Source organism: Nothobranchius furzeri, chromosome 6, assembly GCF_043380555.1.
Source record: "Nothobranchius furzeri strain GRZ-AD chromosome 6, NfurGRZ-RIMD1, whole genome shotgun sequence".
Lineage (NCBI taxonomy): Eukaryota > Metazoa > Chordata > Actinopteri > Cyprinodontiformes > Nothobranchiidae > Nothobranchius > Nothobranchius furzeri.
Window position 1 is genome coordinate 81748754 of NC_091746.1, and position 19553 is coordinate 81768306.

The window sequence follows — 19553 nt, forward strand, 5'->3', positions numbered from 1 at the left end:
ACCAGGCTCACATGAAACCTCGTCTCTCAGGTGTTATGACACCTGTGTCCTGACCCTCTCATCCCTCATTGACTTGTTGACCCAAGTTCTTCAAATCATACACCTTCCGTGTCTTTTGTTCCCTAAAATAAATGACAGGAAACAAAAAAAAGTTGTGTTTTTCGTGAACTTGCACATAATGAACGTTTTGGTGCCGATAATAAAAAAGCATTCACGATTGTGGATCACATTGCACACAATGGGCCATACAACAATAACCGCCGCCTTCTGTTTGGGTGCGATTCCACGTTTGAAGGGATTAACTGGTAAAGACTACCAACAACTGCCTTTCAATCTGGAATTAGTCATTAATCAAACCACACATTTCAGGATTTCTTTCCAGCCAAGCGCACACGCCCCAGCTAAGATCTGAATGGCGTGCATGGAGCTATTCAGATGTGATCCCTTCCTGAACAAATGGCTTTTCTCCCACCCCACACAAGCAGAGCACTCTTAAAGAACCTCTCCAAGGATCTCAATGGTCACAAGAAAACCCGCCCTGTCAATTAGCTTTGTGGCAGGGTTTAGTGGGCTTTGACACAAACAAAGCATTGACCATGTACAACACGGCAAGGGACGGCGTCTGCTTATCCCTCCATATATCCAAAGAAATGGTGATTCCTGCGACACAAAGGGGACGCTTTATACCAGGGACATATGGTTACAGCAACATTAGATGGAATCGTGCACCTGATGCAACAGATCTGAAGGGTCAGTCTTATATTGAACACAACATTTTTTACTCAAAACAGTTCTTGATGCAATCAAACCACCACGATCTGGTTTGAGATGCTTGGGAATACATCAGGAGGCTTTTTTCACCAAATTCATTCAGTTAAAAGGATTTCGAAACTAACGTCACTTCAAAACAATCCAAAAGGCAACAGGTCTGATTCTTACCAAACAGGTCTAGGTTCAATTTATATACAGACTGTTCTGTTCTACTGCAATCAGATTCAGTCAATGATTAAATGCCAAAATGGGAAGATTCGGCGCTACAACAAAATTCTCCATCCCGAGGCATAACAAGGCAACAGCAGAAAGTAATGACGGCCTTTTGACAGGACAAAACCTCGAGTAGAACCAGAACCAAGAACAGGATGGGTTCAGTCTACAGAGACCTACTGGAGTTGGGTTTCATAGTTTAATAGCCAACGGGAGCCAAGCAAGCCATCCCATAGACAGAGCTCAAGCATAATTTATGCGTATTCATTTTAATTTATACTCTGCGTGGGTGTGGACACGCAACGCCATTTTGCGTCGGCCCAGAAGATCTCCAACAGGCTTGCAGAGGGTGATAGAGACATGCCCAACTTTTTAACTATTCGTCTAAAGTGACCGCAACCGCAAGCTTGTGATTGGTCAGGACGCCGCTTACTTTAAATTCATCAACAGCACTGCCATTGCCTCTTCAAAAAAGATGTTTAGCAGCAGACATGAAACAGATTGAAGAACTTTGCAGAAAATTTTCTGAAAATATGAAGTTTATTCCCAAAGCGAATAAGCAAGCGTGTTATTCGCGGACAGAAATGACGAAAAACGTGGGTTTAGAGGTGCCGATCGCATGAAGGACTGGAGGAGATGGAGGGACACATTTGGCCGTGTTAAAAAGTCTCTGAAATAGGATTAAAACAATGTAAACACAATAGTAAATCGTGGACCAGGTACGTGACTGTAATGGTAGCAGGATACCCCAGAATAACGCTACACCCTCTGTTGTCCTAGCGGGGAGTTGCTTTGCAACGCTCCAGGAAACGGGGAAGTCTTAAGGTTGGTTTATGCTTGACGCGTCCGCGAGGTCCGCACGGCTCCGCGTGGAAAAGTTGCGTCATTTTAACAACCACGCCCCTCCGCCGCGCCTCTGCACGGCCCAGAATTTCCGCAACGCGCACCTCGGGAAATTTCTAACCACGCGGACAGATGGACGCGGAAAAACATGGCGGACCGGCAAGAACTAGTATGGCAGAGGTTGGTAAATACAGACATTTGTATGATTCAGCTCTCAGAGATCACCGTGATCAACATGTTGTTAATAATTCTTGGAGAGAAATAGCTCGCACTGTCGTCATTTCTACTTCTACTATGGTGTAGTGTTGGATGCATGCTGTAGAGCTCCATGCTGCCCCCTACAGTTTGGGAGAATATTGGCTCACCGCAGAGACGAGCCACACAAACCATAAACGCTGCGAGTTGTGAAGCGCGTTCCATCCACGAGCCACATCACCGCGTGGAAAGTGAATGCGTCAAGCATAAACCACGCTTTAAAATGTCTCAGCCAATGCATGTTTGCCTCTCCCTTGCAGAGCTGATGGACATGATGATAAATTAGGCTTCAATCGTGGGGCAGAATCTACGGTTATCTCCACATGCTTTTGGGCAACAAACAACGTGAGGTCAATCAATCGGGCTTTCCACTATCCACTGTCGAAGAAGATGCAAATACAACCTTTTTCTAAAGAAAAGACTTAAGTACCTCTATCTGCTCGACTCAAAGAAAAGCCCAAGTCTAAATAGTGCAAAGTTGATGCCAAAGCTGTTTCAAACCAACTGCTGCCATCTCCGCTGCTTCATCCAGTCCACTAAACTGACAGAGCGCTGTGATTGGCAAGACACAAAACTGATCAGTCCAATGATAGACCTGCTGAGGCTCCCATGGAGCGTGGCTAGACCGACATGTAGAAGAAAATCATTTGTGCTTCGGCGACTGTGTCTGGATTTCTAGGCTAGCGCAGGATCACAAGTTTTAGAAAACTCAACCAAACAGAATAATGCCGGATAACTCATCCAAAGTAACAGAAACATACCAGCTTCAATATGGTTTATGTTCTACTGTAACGTACCAAAAGGGTCAATTCTCACCTATTTATTGACCAACAGTGACCTTTCATCCACAGAAATAAATCCACTTTCTGTTTGGCCTTCCAAACCCAGAAGGTTCTGCAGTGCTTCTTAACATACCATGAAGACAAACATTCTCACCAAAGGCTCTTGCACTCACTGTGTGAACGTCAGAAGCCAACATGTTTCCACTAAGAACAAATGAAGACTCCATGATTTTACAATTCATAAGCTTACAATAATCATATGTGATGAGTGAACAACATGTTTAACTGAAATGTTTGAATAACCTGGGCTTAAATCAATGATGGCTTTAAAATGAATATTGTTCTTACAATGATCCGTTGATATCGCAAATCACTGCGCGTTTGATTTTACAAGTTAATCATTGTGTACACTCATATGGTTAAAGATTCTTATTCACAGTGTTAAGAATCTTGTATCTGAAGGAAGGCGTGGCTTTTTGAGGGATGTTGGTAAATACTCAGAGACGTGTCAAATTACAAAGTAGTTTAATAAAACAAGAATTACTTCCCAACTAATTCAGTTTCTCGCTGACCCTCGAACCGGCCAATTTGGGAAAGAAGCATTTTTGAAACCGTCTTGTCCTTTGACCTCCTGTCAAAGCCTCTCTGCAACGCTGCGGCTTATACCAGAGAGCCGGCTCTTCTAAGAGCCAAGCAAGCATCAACCTTAGATGTAAATACGCATTCCAGCTTTCGGCCTTCACCTCGAAGGATCTCAGACTGGACGGGTCTTATCGGAACTATCTACGGTTTCCTGATATCAGAGTCAACTCCACCGGCAGTGACCAGCACGACCCACCGGATCGAACGAGAACCTCCACACCAAGGGTGCGTAGACTTGGCATGACAGATTGCGTCTGATGCTCTGATGCGGTTTTTAATAAGCAACTCTCTAGTTTTGAACCAAACAACAAATTCTTTTACACCCAGATTTCACAGTTTCTCTCAGATACAAAGAACAGTTGCTACAACATCTAGCTTCCATCACAACACCTCACATCCACCACACCACATCTCCTTATACATATCTTGTCATGTATAAATTATTAAATTAGGAAAAATAATTAAATTCATTTTATAAACTATATACGTGACTGTCTGGATGAATACGAAGTGTGTTTATGGTCCCTAAAGAACCAAAGAACCCTAGAATCTTCTGATTAAACATTCAAAGACCAATCTGATTGATATTTCATATTTGTATGGAGTCATCGCATCTTATTGGTCATAATTAATAATCTTCCTGGATATTCATCACAGGATGATATGATGAAGCAATAAGTGCAACTGTGAACTCCTATCTACCTTTGATTGAGAAATTCAGCTTCTTTCTTTTCTCTTTGCACCAGTAGGTTTTGTCGATGGGAAAACTGGAAATGCAGAATCAATAGAGGCCACTTACATTTCCTCTTGCCTTTTATCTCCTCTAAGATGGGGGTACAGTGGGGGTGGATTGATTTGAGGTTCAGATGCATTGTTTGATGACGGGGAGCTCAAAGTGTAGGATGCCTCTGTGATGTCTCTCCATCGGAGGACATGAAAAGCATCACCTGGCCCCTCAGCCAAGGGTTATGGCGGATGGGGGATTTACGGGTTCCCGCCGAGCTGGATGGTCGACGGCTCCATTCGGTGTGAACTTTTAAATTTTTTTGTCCGTTTTTACCTCCATCTTAGCCCGTTTTGCACATATCAAGAGCCTTATCAACAGTGTTTTGCAGCAAAACAACTCGTTTAATAAATTTGTACATTCCACGAAGAGAACAAGAGCTTTCCATCGCCGACTTTGCCTTACGATGATCAAAAGAAACGCGGAGTACAAGATGAGCTCATCAGATCAACAAACAAATTCTTGCTGAATTTTTTTGCAGGTTTCATCATCCTGCATCAAGTGACTGCTGGGGAGGAAAACAAAGTCTTCTTTTCATCCCGGTGACATTAGCGTGCACAGACGGGTGTGCAGGAGGGGAAATGTCTACATGTGGACGATCAGATTTTGGTTTATTATAGGACTCTAATATATATATATATAAATGAACAAGGGGGATTAGGGACAAACGTCAAGAGTCTTACCATGTTCCAGATTAGACCAAATATAGTATAAATTTTAGGAGTGAGCCTCAAAGAGGAGAAACATGGGAATTGTTTCACTGCTGTGTGCGAGGACAGCGAATCCACTGCAGAGATTGGACAAACTTGCAGCGGAGAAAGAGCAGCTCTGCCGTTTTTCCCTCAGTGACTTGGGGCCATGAAGTTTTTCCACCAGCCGTGGTAAATTAGGCGCCCGGGGCAGAAGCCTTGACCAAGCTCGAATGACGAGGGCATGGGGGACAGAGATATGGCACTGGAGGCGGGACAGGGCGTCGGTGCTGATGGTGGTGGTGGTGAGGGGGAGGCTGAATGCACAGCAGAGGTGACACCATGCACATGTTTTAACACAAAAGGGATTGGGCTCATTAGCGCGCTAACTAGCGAGCTCCATGGCAATCAGCGCTCTCTACCCCCCCTCCCTATCCATCCATCCACCTCGTCATAAATATGGCTACATCTGCGAGTTTAATCGCTCCATTGTACTCTGATTTTCTGCTCTGCTGGGCAGCAGCATGGCAGCCTGCTTTTCAGCACCTCTCCCCTCGACCCCCCCTTTACCCTGAAGTGCCCTCGCCTGCTCCTGGCTACTTATTTGGTTATTTTATGCCGGTGAGGCCAATGTGTCCCACAGATTACAGAGCTTCAGTCACTCAGGTAACAAGAGTCACTAATCTGAGCGGGGTTGAATTACACATAATTGCCACAGCAACGTGATTGATTTCAGCCTTGGAAAGAAAAAGATGATGCCCACCCTCCCCTTTTCCTCCTTCCCAACACCCCCCCACCCCCACCCCCTCCCCTCGTTCCCTCTCTCCAGCACTCATGAGCGGCAGCCAAGACTCTCCATCTAGTAGGAGGCAGGAGGCTTTGAAGAGATCAAAGCCAAGGCCGGGAGCAGTTGCGCGCCCAGGGAATACGGGAGAGAGGCTTTCTGCTCCTCAGCCCTATTTTCTAGCGTCATGTTGGATTGCAGCTGTATTGCATTTCGCCAGTTTTCTTAATGCTCTTGGTTTTGACTTTGACATCAGTGATCCCTCCTTGGTTTCTTCAAAAACATGAAGGGAGGAGTAAAATAGAAATAAAAGAAAAGAACGTGAACAGGGAGGAAAAACAAGGGGGAGAGAAGGTAAATGGATAATAAATTTTAAAAAAATATATTTTTTTCATTTTCTCAACTCCATAATTGGCTCGTTCAAAAGGAGGAGGGGGGAGAACGAAGCATTTGTTTTCAATTCCGCCGCCGATATGAAAGGAGCAACAAACTTTTTATGGGCTTCACAAAAATTAAAGACAGGCGTTTTTCACCGTCAAAGAGCGGGGTGTTTTTATGGCCAAGACCACACAAAACGAACCGATAGCAAGGCCCTCCTCTTTGTCCTCCCACTGAAAACTCAGCAGAGGAGTGAACCACTTGGATCCACACACACACACACACACACACACACACACACACACACACACACACACACACACACACACACACACACACACACACACACACACACACACACACACACACACACACACACACACACACACACACACACACACACACACACACACACACACACACACACACACACACACACACACACACACACACACACACACACACACACACACACACACACACACACACACACACACACACACACACACACACACACACACACACACACACACACACACACACACACACACACACACACACACACACACACACACACACACACACACACACACAGCAATGCCTGATGCCCGTTTGTGACGGAAACCAAGAGGAAAGTGGTTTGATGTTCAGCACAAGAACACAGGAGGAGGCGTGACGAAAGAGCTGGAGCTGCAGCCATGTTTCCGTTTAATGGCACGCCTAATAAAGCCTGGTGGCAAGGAGGCGCCCTTTGTACTGTAACTATGCGGGCCCTATACCAACCTCCTACACTGGGGACCATTAATATTTCAGCGCTGTCAGATGCGTGCGAGCCTCTTTAGCACTCACACCCACAGCACAGAAAAATAATGAGCTTCTGAAAATACATGAAACAGCAAAAAGACGGGAAGATGGCAAGAGCACGCCCGAGACGGACCCGATTCACACAACAGAGATGCTATTGATCAGAGCGCCGTTCTTAGCTGGACAAAGTGGGGGCTGTTTGAGCTCCTCTGAAGTCTGGACACAGCTGGTAGGATTCGCAGCCATGTTTCACCCCTGTGATCCCACTGTTCTCCTTGTCTGCAGTTTGCTAGTTGGAACTGCAACTTGCCTCTTTATAGACCATCAAGCTGTCAGGAGAAAGTCAGAAAGAGCAATTCGTGATTTTACTCGTTTTATGACTGCATTAAGGAGCAGGGATGTGCTGTGATCCGTCTTTAGGGACAACAGCCAAGTTTCAGTCATCGCTTAGAGACTCATCCAGTGAGATGGGAGAATAGAAACTGTATTTTAAAATGAAAACAAGAGTCATAGAACTCATCGGAGACATTTTCAAGGTTTAACAATTACGATTTGTAACTACAAACATTAGTAGTAGGTGCACAATAAACTGACCCAGCAAGCACCGCCTTCTGGTCTCCACTCCTTATCCATCCTCACAGGAAGTCCACACCCACACTGTTCAAACTGAACTGGGCATTGGGGACAACCTTGGCAAAGCCTTCCACTGAACCCTGGAGATCAGTGGCAGACTGCTGGTGAGGAGTGAAGCCCCCCGAGCAGGTGCAGAGTCTGCCCGCGGAGGCCTGACTGGCGGGCTCCAGGCAGAGCTGTTGATTGGTTAAGCTCCCGTCTAAATTCTGCTGGAGTATCAGAAACGAACAAAGTTTCATCATCCTCTGCTTTGGGCCATAACATGTGCGCAAAACAAACATCAGTGGGGGATGTCATGTGCATGCCTGCATGCGACGGCTCATGAGCAACTGAATTTTCCCAGACACATTAAAAAAAAACCTTCTTTGTCCCGTTTTTATTGCTGAAGGCAACCAAAACTGTTTGGGTGAAACTGAGTGAAGGTGTCGAGCAGCAGCATCGCCACTCGTTGTGAGGAAGAGAGGAGGGACTCTGACATTAATGGGACCGTTTATAAAACTGCACGACGCAGCAGCGATGCAAAAAAACAAAAACAAAAGAGAGACACCAAGTGTTTGATTCCCCCTGTGTGAGGTCGCTGGTGCAGTCTTCGTTGCACACACACACATTTTCATTGTGTCAGATCTGCAGAGCAGATGACACCCGTGTCAGCATGTTCTGATTTGGTATTCCTGGAATAAAATGAACTAATTCTACACGTGCATTTTGACAGTTTCTATTTTCTCACGTTTATTTTTAGACAAAAATAACGAGATAAGCCGAGGGAGAGCTACTTTGATGGAAGCCGGCTGCCTGAACTTCACACAGCGTGACCAGCCTGTAGTGACACTTTAAGAAACTACTAAAAGGTGCCAACTAGAAAATGATGTGTGGACATGGAAGGCTGCTGGGAGATGTAGTGTTCTCTTTAACAGGGATCTTCCACGGTAGCACTAGGGGCATGAGCTCAGGACACAGATGGCACTGAGGGACACCAGAACGGTCCGACCAAATCCCGTTAGGTAAGCCTGGGTTAGCGATTCCACGCTGCGAGACGCCGGCTAGCAGATCCGTCACGTTCTCACTACATCAAAGGCCGCGCAGTGCTGCACCCTCCTCCTTCTCACCACAAGGATCCGCAACTGAAGGTCCAAAGGGGAAGGAGAAAAAAGCAGGGCTATGAAGAGAGCTCTCTTTAAATCCCCATCATCACAGCAAAAACATTTTAAGAAGACAGCGATTCTCCTCGATTTTATCTTCGAGCCGTTTCCGAAGACTCACAAGACTGTTCTAACACAGCAGAAGATCACCAACACATCTTCACAGTCAGGTGAAAGCCCTCGTGCTGCATCTACGCACCATCAACATTTAAAAACCCAGAGCGTATCCATCTCATCAAACACACACGTGTGTGTTTGCACAAAGGATACGACTGAACGCCGCCATGACCACTTGTTTAACCCTATACAGGAGTGTGCAGAGCAGGAGTTTGTCTGATGTCGGCAGACTGAGTATTTTTTCGGGTCGTTTAAAAATATGCACGGACTAGCGCGTGCATGACAAATCTCGTTTAAGAAGCTGTCAGTTCCAACCCCAAGCCTCGGTGTCTGGGAGTCTGGAGAAGCAAAACTCCTCAAAAATAAAGAAAAAACCTGTGAGCTCATCCTCTTCCACACATCAAACGCTGAGCCAAGACGCTGCTTTTGAGATCAAACCCGGCAAACATTACAAGGAGGTATTTTCATCTTTCTACACATCAAAAAGGTCAACAGAACGCACGAAAGACGTGAATTCATCTGATGCATCTAAAAATGCTTCAATCGAGGAAGTCAAACAAACAAACATAACTATTTTTACAACACGGGCTGCGCAGTGGTGCAGTGGTTAGAGCTGTTGCCTTGTAGCAAGAAGGTCCTGGGTTCGCTTCCCGACATGGAGTTTGCATGTTCTCCCTGTGCACGCGTGGGTTCTCTCCGGGTACTCCGGCTTCCTCCCACAGTCCAAAAACATGTTAGGTTGAGTGGTCTGTCCAAATTGTCCTTAGGTGTGTGTGTGTGTGTGTGTGTGTGTGTGTGTGTGTGTGTGTGTGTGTTTGTCCTGTGTGTCTCTGTGTTGCTCTGCGATGGACTGGCTCTCTGTCCAGGGTGTACCCCGCCTGATTGCCCGTTGACCGCTGGAGATAGGCACCAGCCCCAAGTGTGCAAAAGGGGTGTGGTCAACTTCCGAACTTGAGGATCGGGACACCCTGCGCACTCACACCCCTGGACGGGAATGCGTAATTGAAGGCTGAAAGGGTGGAGATGTATTGGGACTTGGCCGTATGCTGTGGTGTTAGAGTGTAGCAGTGAAATCAGTCCCCGCTGAAACATTTCCCCACTGCAAGCCGTCAGTATAGGCAAGGGGTAGTCAAGTTCGAGCCTGGAGGGCCGGTATCCAGCATGTTTTAGTGGTTTCTCTGCTCCAACACACTTGATCCAGTGGTTGAATCAGTTGTGAGGCAACATTCTCACTCCCAACGTGTAGGAGACAAAAACAGTGTCCCTCCACGTTTTGCATTTTGGGGTTTAGTTACTCTTTAACCCTTTTGCTAATTCTAACCTTACCCTCACAAATCGTGTCCGTCCCACGCGTTTGCACTGAGAATGTATTGGTTTGGGGCCTAGGCGAGGTTCCAAATAGTGAGGCGGGAAACATTAGCATTGGGTGAGACAGTCCCCCCCCCCCCCTCTCTCACTTTCACCTCTGTCTCCGTGTCTGGTCGGAATCACAAGCATTCAAAAAACAATAATGTTTGAAGTATCAGGCGTGACATTAAGAGCAGAAGCTTTGATCCTCCACCTGAGAATAAATCTGTAAGGCTTGTCATCAACATTCAGACATCATTTCTGTTTGCTTCACAGCCAAACCGGACACGGGAAAAAATAATAAATAAAAAAGAGGCAGCAAGACAGTTAAGGTTACCACGGGTGAGTAAAGGTTTTAACTCATTCACTGCCAATGACGACTAAAGTCGTCAAGTCGTCATTGGCATGTTTTTAGTGTGTGGGCATTGGAACGAGCCCGCGCACCGTGAAAACAAACATCTCAGCTCTAAAGACGATCTTCATCCGCATACGTCACGTGATCAGGAACCAGAACATCCATGTGTTAGGAGATCGTTTTGGGCCGCTGCTGTAAAAAAAGTGAGGCGCGAACTGGAAAAGCGTCTGCTGATCACATTTCAACAACGGATTATGAAAGAACGGATAACGCTCGAAACGCGCGGATTCCTCCTGATGTGAGAGGTGAGCCTCCTCTTTGTTTTGGTTGTTTTGGCGTCGACATCATCCTAGCGCGCAACGTTCTGGGACTCTTAAAAAACAGTAAAAACGGTGAGAAACGTTGGCAGCGAATGAGTTAAATAGCTAGACGGTCAAGGTCCGGATGCGTTGAAATGTGCTGCTTCAGTGCCAGCAAAATTCCCACTGCGTCATTTTTACGCTGCATTGAGATTTGCAGTGGGAAAACCCTCTTTTCGTCCAGCTGTGACGAAATAGACACTTTTGGCGTTGGGGTCTGACGCAGAGGGTCACTGACCAAGCGTTTGTTTCCGACGCGTTGGGAGCACGTGTTGGTGCAGCAGCTCATCAGGCTCTGCAGAAACCCGTTAATCACCTGCTGATTGAAATCAGGTGTGTTGAAATAGAATCATAATTGTGCTGGTTATTCGCCCTCCCGCATCCGAACTGAACAGCCCTGGTCCAGGCTATTCGCTGGTATTGTGGATACACAAAGGTCAAATAAAGCTCATCAGATCTGACCAGGTATCAGGATATGATTAGACACGACTTCCTTCACATGCTGCATTTAGTGAAGACATGTCACAAAATCTTATTTTTCCATGGCATGAAGCAGCTGGCATGCTGGTTACTTCAACCCCAGCGTCTGAGCTTCTGCAGCAGCTCGTTAAGCCAAAAGTCCCAAAAATCTGCTGACAATCAGCAACTCTTGTCCTGACGTCTCCATCAGGAGCGGACAGCATGTGCAGGAATGTCACGCTCAATGGAAATCAATCTAAACTGCTGGGATTTGGGGGGTGGGGTGCTCAGGCTGGAAGAGAATGAAAGAGAGGGAGAGAGAATGTGGCTTTGATCTGGGTGAAAACTGATCCCAGGCCTGCAGATACTGTGGCGGCGGTGGCCAGCAGCAGAGGCAGCGAGCTGACATCAGTCACCAGAGCGTTCGTATTCCATGATCCTACTACCAAACACTGGCTATTGTTGTTGGACAAATAAGAGAAATGTACAGAAAGTGACTACAGTTTTATAGAAGATGAAGCGGGACTGAGAGGGGAAGAAAACAAACCACCACAGTAAGAAATTTAATTGAGGTTTGAAACGTTTTGGCAGCAAATGCGCCGCCTAGCCTTGAGCATCTGAACGTTGTGGTCATTTTCTGCTCACACACTCCGCTGGTCTCCATATAAAACTTTAGAGCTGATCAGAACCACCAAACGACACTCGCCAAAGCACAAGAGAATCTGGAAAACACGTCCCACATTTCCCTGCATTATATGTTAACTAAACCAGGGAAAAGCTGGAATTTCCCCTCCCCACACGATCCCATGCTTCTGCAGCACATCCCGAGGAGAAGCTGTGCAACGTTCACATCATTCCACGATAGAGTTGCGTGTGAAAGAAGTGCCTTTGCACTCAGCATGTGGCTTCTGCCCTCCTGACAATCACATCTGCTTCAGAAAACAGACTCTCACAACAACACAGAGCTCACACTGCCGAAACTCGCATGTGCTGCAAAAACACAACAAGCTGCTTTGGGTTTTTGCTCCTCGCCATGTGGCGGTGCTTCCGGTGTTCGGCGCCTGGCTGCGAGACGGACAGAAACTCGCCCTCTCACATGAGACACAGAGACAGGGACCAACCGGGATTAGGGTGGACTGCACAGCTGCTGGTGATTTCTGCATCCCGTGTCTGCCTTTTGGAGGCAAAATTTGCAAATGGGACAGACACAAGGAGCCAGCAGGAAGAGAGGCCTGCAGCTGGCCTGAAATTAATACAGTTAGAGGGCAGATAAGTGGAACAGGCGCCGCCTCTGGTCGGCATTAGAAGCTCTTGTGTTGGTTATCCTCAGAGACGCGGCGCTGCCTTCAGGTTTCCTCTGTCGTGCTGAGCTAATTAGCAGCGTTCTGTCGAGTCGTGCAGACAGGCATCACTTGTGTTTTAATAGGATAACAGATCTTTGATTTCAAACCAAGAGACAGCAGTCAAGCTAAACAAGTTTAAACACAAACATTACAACAAAAAAAAAGACAATTGATGTCATGAAGTTCATCCTGAAAGTTCAGTGAAAACATTTCAAACATCCAGTTTAAATGTGGATTCACCAGCAGATTGTTTCCGTTTTCATCAGCCGAACAGGTTTGGTGTCTCATTGCACGACTTACCGCATATCATGAATTATAATAAATGATCCGTTTGTTTTATAAAAGAATGGACCTACAGCGGTAGCTATGGCAACCCCACTGTGGTTTCAATAAAGTCTTGTCACATGACACTGCTGATTAGGATTTTATTCTCATCAGTGCTTCTTGTGACTACGTGATTATCGTTTGGTGTTTAAATAATAATAATAATAAAAAGAGTCCAAACAACAACAACTAAAAGCAAAGTAATCCAACAATCAAATCGCAGAGGGTCAAAATGTTAACTCATCTGGAAATACGAACCTTATCCTCCAAAAAAGCTCATTCTAAACTTTGAACACCTCTTTTTGTAAATATAACAAGAAGTACAAGACTTTTTAATCCTTTGGATTGTTTTAGAGTTTGAAGTGCGGCGTTTTTATTCAGTAGTCAGAATCCGTTAGGTTAACTTTACGATCTTCTGCAGCGTGTGACTTCAGATGTCAAGCTGCAATCAAGAGTCATGGCTTTTGTTTTTAACCAGGCGTGGAGAAAAGTCATTAAACGGCTTATTGTACTCTAACTGATGTGTTGATGTTTAAGTCAGGATGTCACTGTGGATGAGCTGGTACTCACCGTTCTGGGCATGGGCGGAGACATGGAGCCGTTGTTCATGTAGGAGTCGCTGTTCATGTTGCTCATCATGATGTAACTTGGGTAGCTGGGGTACGGGTGGCCTTTACTGTACATATCTGGATGTTTTCCTGATCAAAAACACCAAGAAAAACAGCTTTGTGTTTGAGCTAACCAAAGAGTAAGCGAGGTGAAACAAGAACTCCCTCTCCACAAACCATCTTGGATTTCACCTGGCCTGCCGCAGTAATAATATCACCATCTTGTCGCTTTAACCCGTGCCCCGTTTCGCCTCGGCCTTTTGTTTGCTGCCTTTTCTTCCCGTCAGAGAGAAGAGGGGTGTATTGTACGGCGGAACAAAGGAGCCCCTCGGTGCCAATTAGCACCAATTAGAAGAACATACAGACTGTGTCAAAACAAGAGATGCCCCAACTGTTTCTCTGCGACTTTGACCCGAAAGGAAAGAGGGGGGCTTTATTATAAGAGGCCTCAATACAGCGCCACTCGTCACTCAGCTGCACGCAGCCTAATAAGGCCGAGCACGGGGGAGGGGGGGCTCAGGCCCGGTGGCGAGGCTAGAGATTTTGTTGTGAGTAAGGCCGATGTTTGGTTTGGGGGGTGGGGGGGGGGTCTCCTTCACGAGTGAAAGGGGAACAAAGAGTAGACACGCTCCTCTTCAAAAGCTCTAATGATGACCTGCAGCAGCGGGGTCAGGCTTACAATAGCCAGGGAGCAACGAGTCCCAAGGGGGCAGCAACATGTTGATGTGACAGCACGGCCGGAGAGCTGATGGACAGGAGGGCGGGTTTCACTGGGCCATTAGAAATAACCAGACTTCACATGGGATTTTACGGTCTGTAGGCATTTGAAAACACAAAACAAATCAGATAGGGGCGGATTTTCCTGATTTTATTTGGAGTATCTTCTTTTTTTCCCCTCCCTCTGTGCAGGCACCCTCATCTCTGCAGTAGGTAAGAGGGAGCTGTGTTTATGAAGGAAGCATGTCCTGACTAGACTTGGATCAGAAAAATCAGAACACGAGAAAAAAAAATTACAGCATAATCACTTCTGTTCGTTCCCCCTTAGCCTCGTTTCTAATCCTGCTGGGGACCATTCGAAGAATCTGGAGGGTTTTGAGCTAAACGGCATGCTGATGAAACTCCGTAGCTCAGGGCTGTGTCACTTACCATCTTCTGGATGGTCTCTGTGTTTGTCGTGGTAGGAATCTTGTGATATTTGGGACTGTCTAGCTGCCTGCAAAGGAGAAAACGTTGGTGAATCAACCATTAAGGCCTCGAAATGCAGTTACACACTCAGACATGTCCAAAACACACACACACACACACACACACACACACACACACACACACACACTCACAATTAGCTGCAGAGGGGAGACAGCCGCCTTCATCAAAGCTCCAGAAGAATTACTTAATTAAGCTTCATGTCCTTAAGGAGCTCACAAATTAACTTGTTTTCATCAATACCTTTAGGTAACTCATCTTCATCCGAGTTCAAGCATCTTTTTATTCATATAAATGCAGTATATTAATGTTATGAATTAAAAACACATGATGGAGAATAAAAGTGAAAACCATAAAGACAGAACATGTTGGACTTCCTTCATCTTCTCAGATCTAAAACAACTAAATCGGATTTAGTTATTTTCAGATTTTTATTTTGGACCTCCTCAGGATGACTTCAAGCTGAGCAAAGGAACGTCACCGGAATCCTAATCAACACTTCCTCTCACATTTCTGGGGATTTGGTGATCGCTGGCAGAACTTTCAGAGTAAAAGCCTGAGTTCCTGCTTAGGTCAAAGCATCCAAACGAATCAAAACACACATTCAATTCAATGTTCCCCCAATGTTAAAATCATTAAACATCAATGAAGATTAAATACCGAGGTAAATCAGTAATTTAAAAAAATAAATTTAAATTATTATTATTTGTTTTTTACTTAGATCAAGAAAATAAATAAAATCAAACATGGAATTGTAATTTAAAGACACCATCTGAATGATGGGAAAAAACAGCAGGCAGAATCAGCAGGAATATAAAAACAAAATCATCGTTCAGGTTAAATCAATAACAATTTAAACCAGGTGTGCTGTCTGGATTGATGTTCTGGGGCAGCTGAGGGTGGACCATGACCACACAGCAGCCTGCCTGTCACAGGCTGCTCACCAGGCCCGATCACACCTAAACATATCTTCAGATGTCTCATTTCACATCAATATGTGTGCAGATTTTACAGCTGGATATTTTTACTTTAGGCCTCGGCTTACATCGGCCTGTAGGCTGCAGAGCCATGCCTCTTTAGAGCAGCAGGTGGTGGCGAATTAGGTGGTTTTCAATGTTAGATTAAAGAAATTAAGCAGAGCCAAGCATGTTTTCTAAATTAGAAATTACTGGTTAATTAGTGGCTTTGTTCGGGTTTTTATGTGAGTAAAATCATGTCAAAACGCTACTTAGCTGATTATTCAAGTTAGATAAACGTCTTTAAACGTTTCCAAACGCAGTTTCTGCCCTCTGATGAGAGTTTTAGCATCCTCCCGCATCAATCAGCGTGCGTGCGTGCGTGCGTGCGAGCAGGACTCACGTCGTGGCTGTTGCTGTTGGGGCTGCTCTCAGACTCGTGGACCAGAGAGGACTTGATGTCTGCCAGGTCTCCCTCCTCCTCCGAGTGGCTCAGTTCGGCGAAGATCTGCTCCTTGTGCGGGTCTCCTTCGTCTTTGAACGGGATCATTTCGTCCGTGGCGCAGAGCTCCGGGTCTCCGCCGCCCGATAGCTGAGGCATGATGCCCGCTGGAGGTGTGGGCTCGTTAGGATTCACCACCGGTGCAGGCGGCGGAAGGTCAACTCCCACCGAGAAGAGAGAGCGCGCGGCTCGGAGGCTGCGGACACGCTGCTGGTGTGTGTGTGTGCGCGCGCGCGCTTAGGCTGAAGCAACAGGAGGAGAGAGGAGTCTTCACTGTTCAACTACACGGAAAGATGAACAGGACCACAACGAGTCACGTGGGTGAAATAATCAAAAACAAACTCATTTAAAAAACGTTCCGTGAAAAGAGCCTCGAATAAAAAGTTTGAACAAATTATTTCCTTTGAGGTCCGGCGAAGCGGCTGCTCAGGTCCTGCGGAGTTAAAAACACTAGTGAGTCGCCTTAAAGAAACCAAAAAAGCGTCTGGAGGTGAAAGTGGAGGAGAGGAAACGGACTTTTAACACTTCAGCGACAAGCGAGGCGACACACCGCGGCGGCGCTTCGAGTACATCCTCACCCAGCTGCTCAAATGAGGAGAGATGAAAGCAAAAAGAAGGGAAACAATCAAAAAGCAGAAGCCTGAGAAGGGAAAACCGCCGTGGACTGACTTCCCTCTGCACCCGCAGCGTTTCCACAGTGTAATGTAACCAGTGCGTGTGTGTTGGTAATGTAGCTGCTCCCTCCTCCTCCTCCTCCTCCTCTTCTCCCTCCTCAGTCACTGGGAGGAAGGAGAGATGAAAGGGAAGCCGAGGCTCTGATTGACACTCCTCCTGAGAGAGCTCCCGACAAATGGCCAGACAGGAGAGGAGAGGAGGCTGACGCGCTGCGTGCGTGATGGCTTAAACAATTAGGAGGAATAAAAATGGAAATAGAGGGAAAACAGACGCGTCTGGGCTTGTTTGGCAAACTGTTGTAAATGTTAGATTGGACAAAAGTTGGATTTTTAGGGGGAGACTCCCCACTTGGAGCGCTTTGATGAATGATCTAGAGCCTAATTTGTCAATAAAAGCATAAATCCAGCAGAATTAATAACCCCAGCAAGACTTTTTGTATAATTTTGCTTTTTATTATCATTGCTTCAATCTTGAAGCTGATTGCCCCTTTTAACCCAAATAGTTCATTAATACATGTTGCTCCCGCAATAAAAAGGCTAAAAACAAACACAATGCTATAATAAATGATCTACCAAAAATAGTTTTCTGTTCTTTTTTTAGAATGTCGTTTAAAAATCCCAAATGTATTTCTTAATGCGGGAAAACTTGTTTTAAAGATGATTATGTATAGTCGCTAAATATGTTTCTAAAAAAGTTAGAGATTAAAAAACACGCAGATTAAAATAAGTAAGTAGAAAGCGGTGAAAGTTGCGTGTTTTCTGTGTCTGAGATTGCGTGAGAATCGGGAGTCGGGATGTGGAGGCAGATCTTTATAAAGCGCGTAGGTGGGGTTAGCGGGGCGGAGCCGCGGCTGCCTTTGATCTAGCGGCGGCTGGCTCTTTCATCCCCCCCTTCCTCCCGCTTCCTCCCCCCTTTCTCTCCCCCCCTTTGCCTTTGTATGACTAAATTTGGTCCGAGCGTGGAGTCGAGCCAACATTTCCACGTGTGCGTTCATCCCAGCTGAGAGGGGGGAGAAACTGAGAGGGGTGAGAGAAGGGGGTTCTCTTCCGGGTAAGAAGTCGGCGAGGAAAAAAAAAAGATCAAAGACTTTTGGGTTTTAGAAGCTGTGTGGATTCTAAAGTGCCGGGACTGGCAGCATTCCAGAATGCAGCGGAAAGCGCGTGCTTCTCGCCACGCGCCCGCTCACACACACACACGCACACACACACACACACACACACACACACACACACACACACACACACACACACACATACACACACACACACACACACACACACACCACGCTCAAACAAACTCACAAGCACGCGGGGAACAAGCGCGCGCGCGTGTGTGTGTGTGTGGAGAGAGAGAGAGAGAGAGAGAGAGAGAGAGAGAGAGAGAGAGAGAGAGAGAGAGAGAGAGAGAGAGAGAGAGCTAATTAGACAGATTTCACACGAGCAGACAAAAACAACCAAACCTTTCATTTAAAAAAGACCCTTTAACACAATATTTCTTGTTTCCAGCCCAAACCTGCGAGACAAAGGTAAAAACTCTGGCTGATTTCCACTCTGAAGAAAGTGTCGGTTCTCCCTCATTATGTATTTAATTTAATTATGCGGCACCTTTTTTTTTCCTGGCACAGTCTGAAATGATGCTAGATTCCCCCTAAAACCTCGCTAACGGGCGCAACCTAATTTTTTTCACGTGTTTTTTCTTCTTCTTCTAATGCTCTCATGCATCCACCTTCGATATGGTTTTAATTCACAGAGCTGGGAGAAAGGAGGGAGCTGTTGGATCGGGAAGAGGCCTGCGAGGCTAGAGGAGATGAGATGGGCCTGCTGGGCCTCAGAGGTGTGATCCAAACACAACTACAGGAATCAGGCTTACAGTAACAGCCTGTACTTATTTGTTATTTTGATTTCTTGGCATGTGAAATACTGTACGCATTAAAAACAACACGCATCCAAATACAGGTTAAAAACAACCCTGCGTGTTTTTCACAGATTAAGAATTGATTTGGATTCAGAAATTTCTAAATAAGTCTGAAACAATGAAATAATGCCATTTGCTGTAAGGGGCAATTATGCTGACTTCAGACATTTCATGATTTTGCTGATTGTCTGCCTTCAAAATGTCATGATCACCGAATTGGAACACATAAAAGTAAGGATTTGTGCAAAATGACAGTCAGTGTTGTATTCATGTGCAGTATTATATAGTCCAGTGGTGCCACAATGTTGTTGCATCATGGACCACTTTCTTGACCGTGATTCAGTGAGGGGCGGGGGGGCGGGGGCGGGGGGGTATAGTCCCCCTATAACAGAACACATTACAGTGCTCATGAAATTATCATCTTTATTTCTGTGATTGTGTGACAATGTAAATATTCCAAACAGCCTGTTAACCTTTTATAAGAGGATGTTTTTATTCTTATTGTGCAGACTGGTGCTAAAGGATCCATGCAGACATCCCTACAGGGAACCCTGCTCTAGACATAAAATACTGTCTAAAACCTGAATTTTGGTCAGTCGTGTCTTTTTAATCTCGCCAGGCTTTTTCAAACCGACAAAATAAAAACATGATTGAAATAGTTGGTAGCTTTTGTT

The 19553-nt window shown here is 45.8% G+C and overlaps 1 protein-coding gene across 4 annotated transcripts in view; it reads right to left on the bottom strand.

Moving 5' to 3' along the window:
• The window catches only part of lef1 (lymphoid enhancer-binding factor 1), a 49339-nt gene extending 32780 nt beyond the window's left edge, over window positions 1-16559 (bottom strand). For all 4 annotated transcript variants that reach the window (XM_070552625.1, XM_070552624.1, XM_070552627.1 and 1 more), the window contains exons 1-3: window positions 16192-16559; window positions 14776-14842; window positions 13592-13719 (exon numbers count right to left, since the gene is read on the bottom strand). In XM_070552625.1, coding sequence (XP_070408726.1) covers window positions 13592-13719; window positions 14776-14842; window positions 16192-16389 — 393 coding nt within the window. In that variant the 5' untranslated portion in view covers window positions 16390-16559. The remainder of the gene's footprint in view (window positions 1-13591; window positions 13720-14775; window positions 14843-16191) is intronic.
• Between the last annotated feature and the right edge of the window lie 2994 nt (window positions 16560-19553).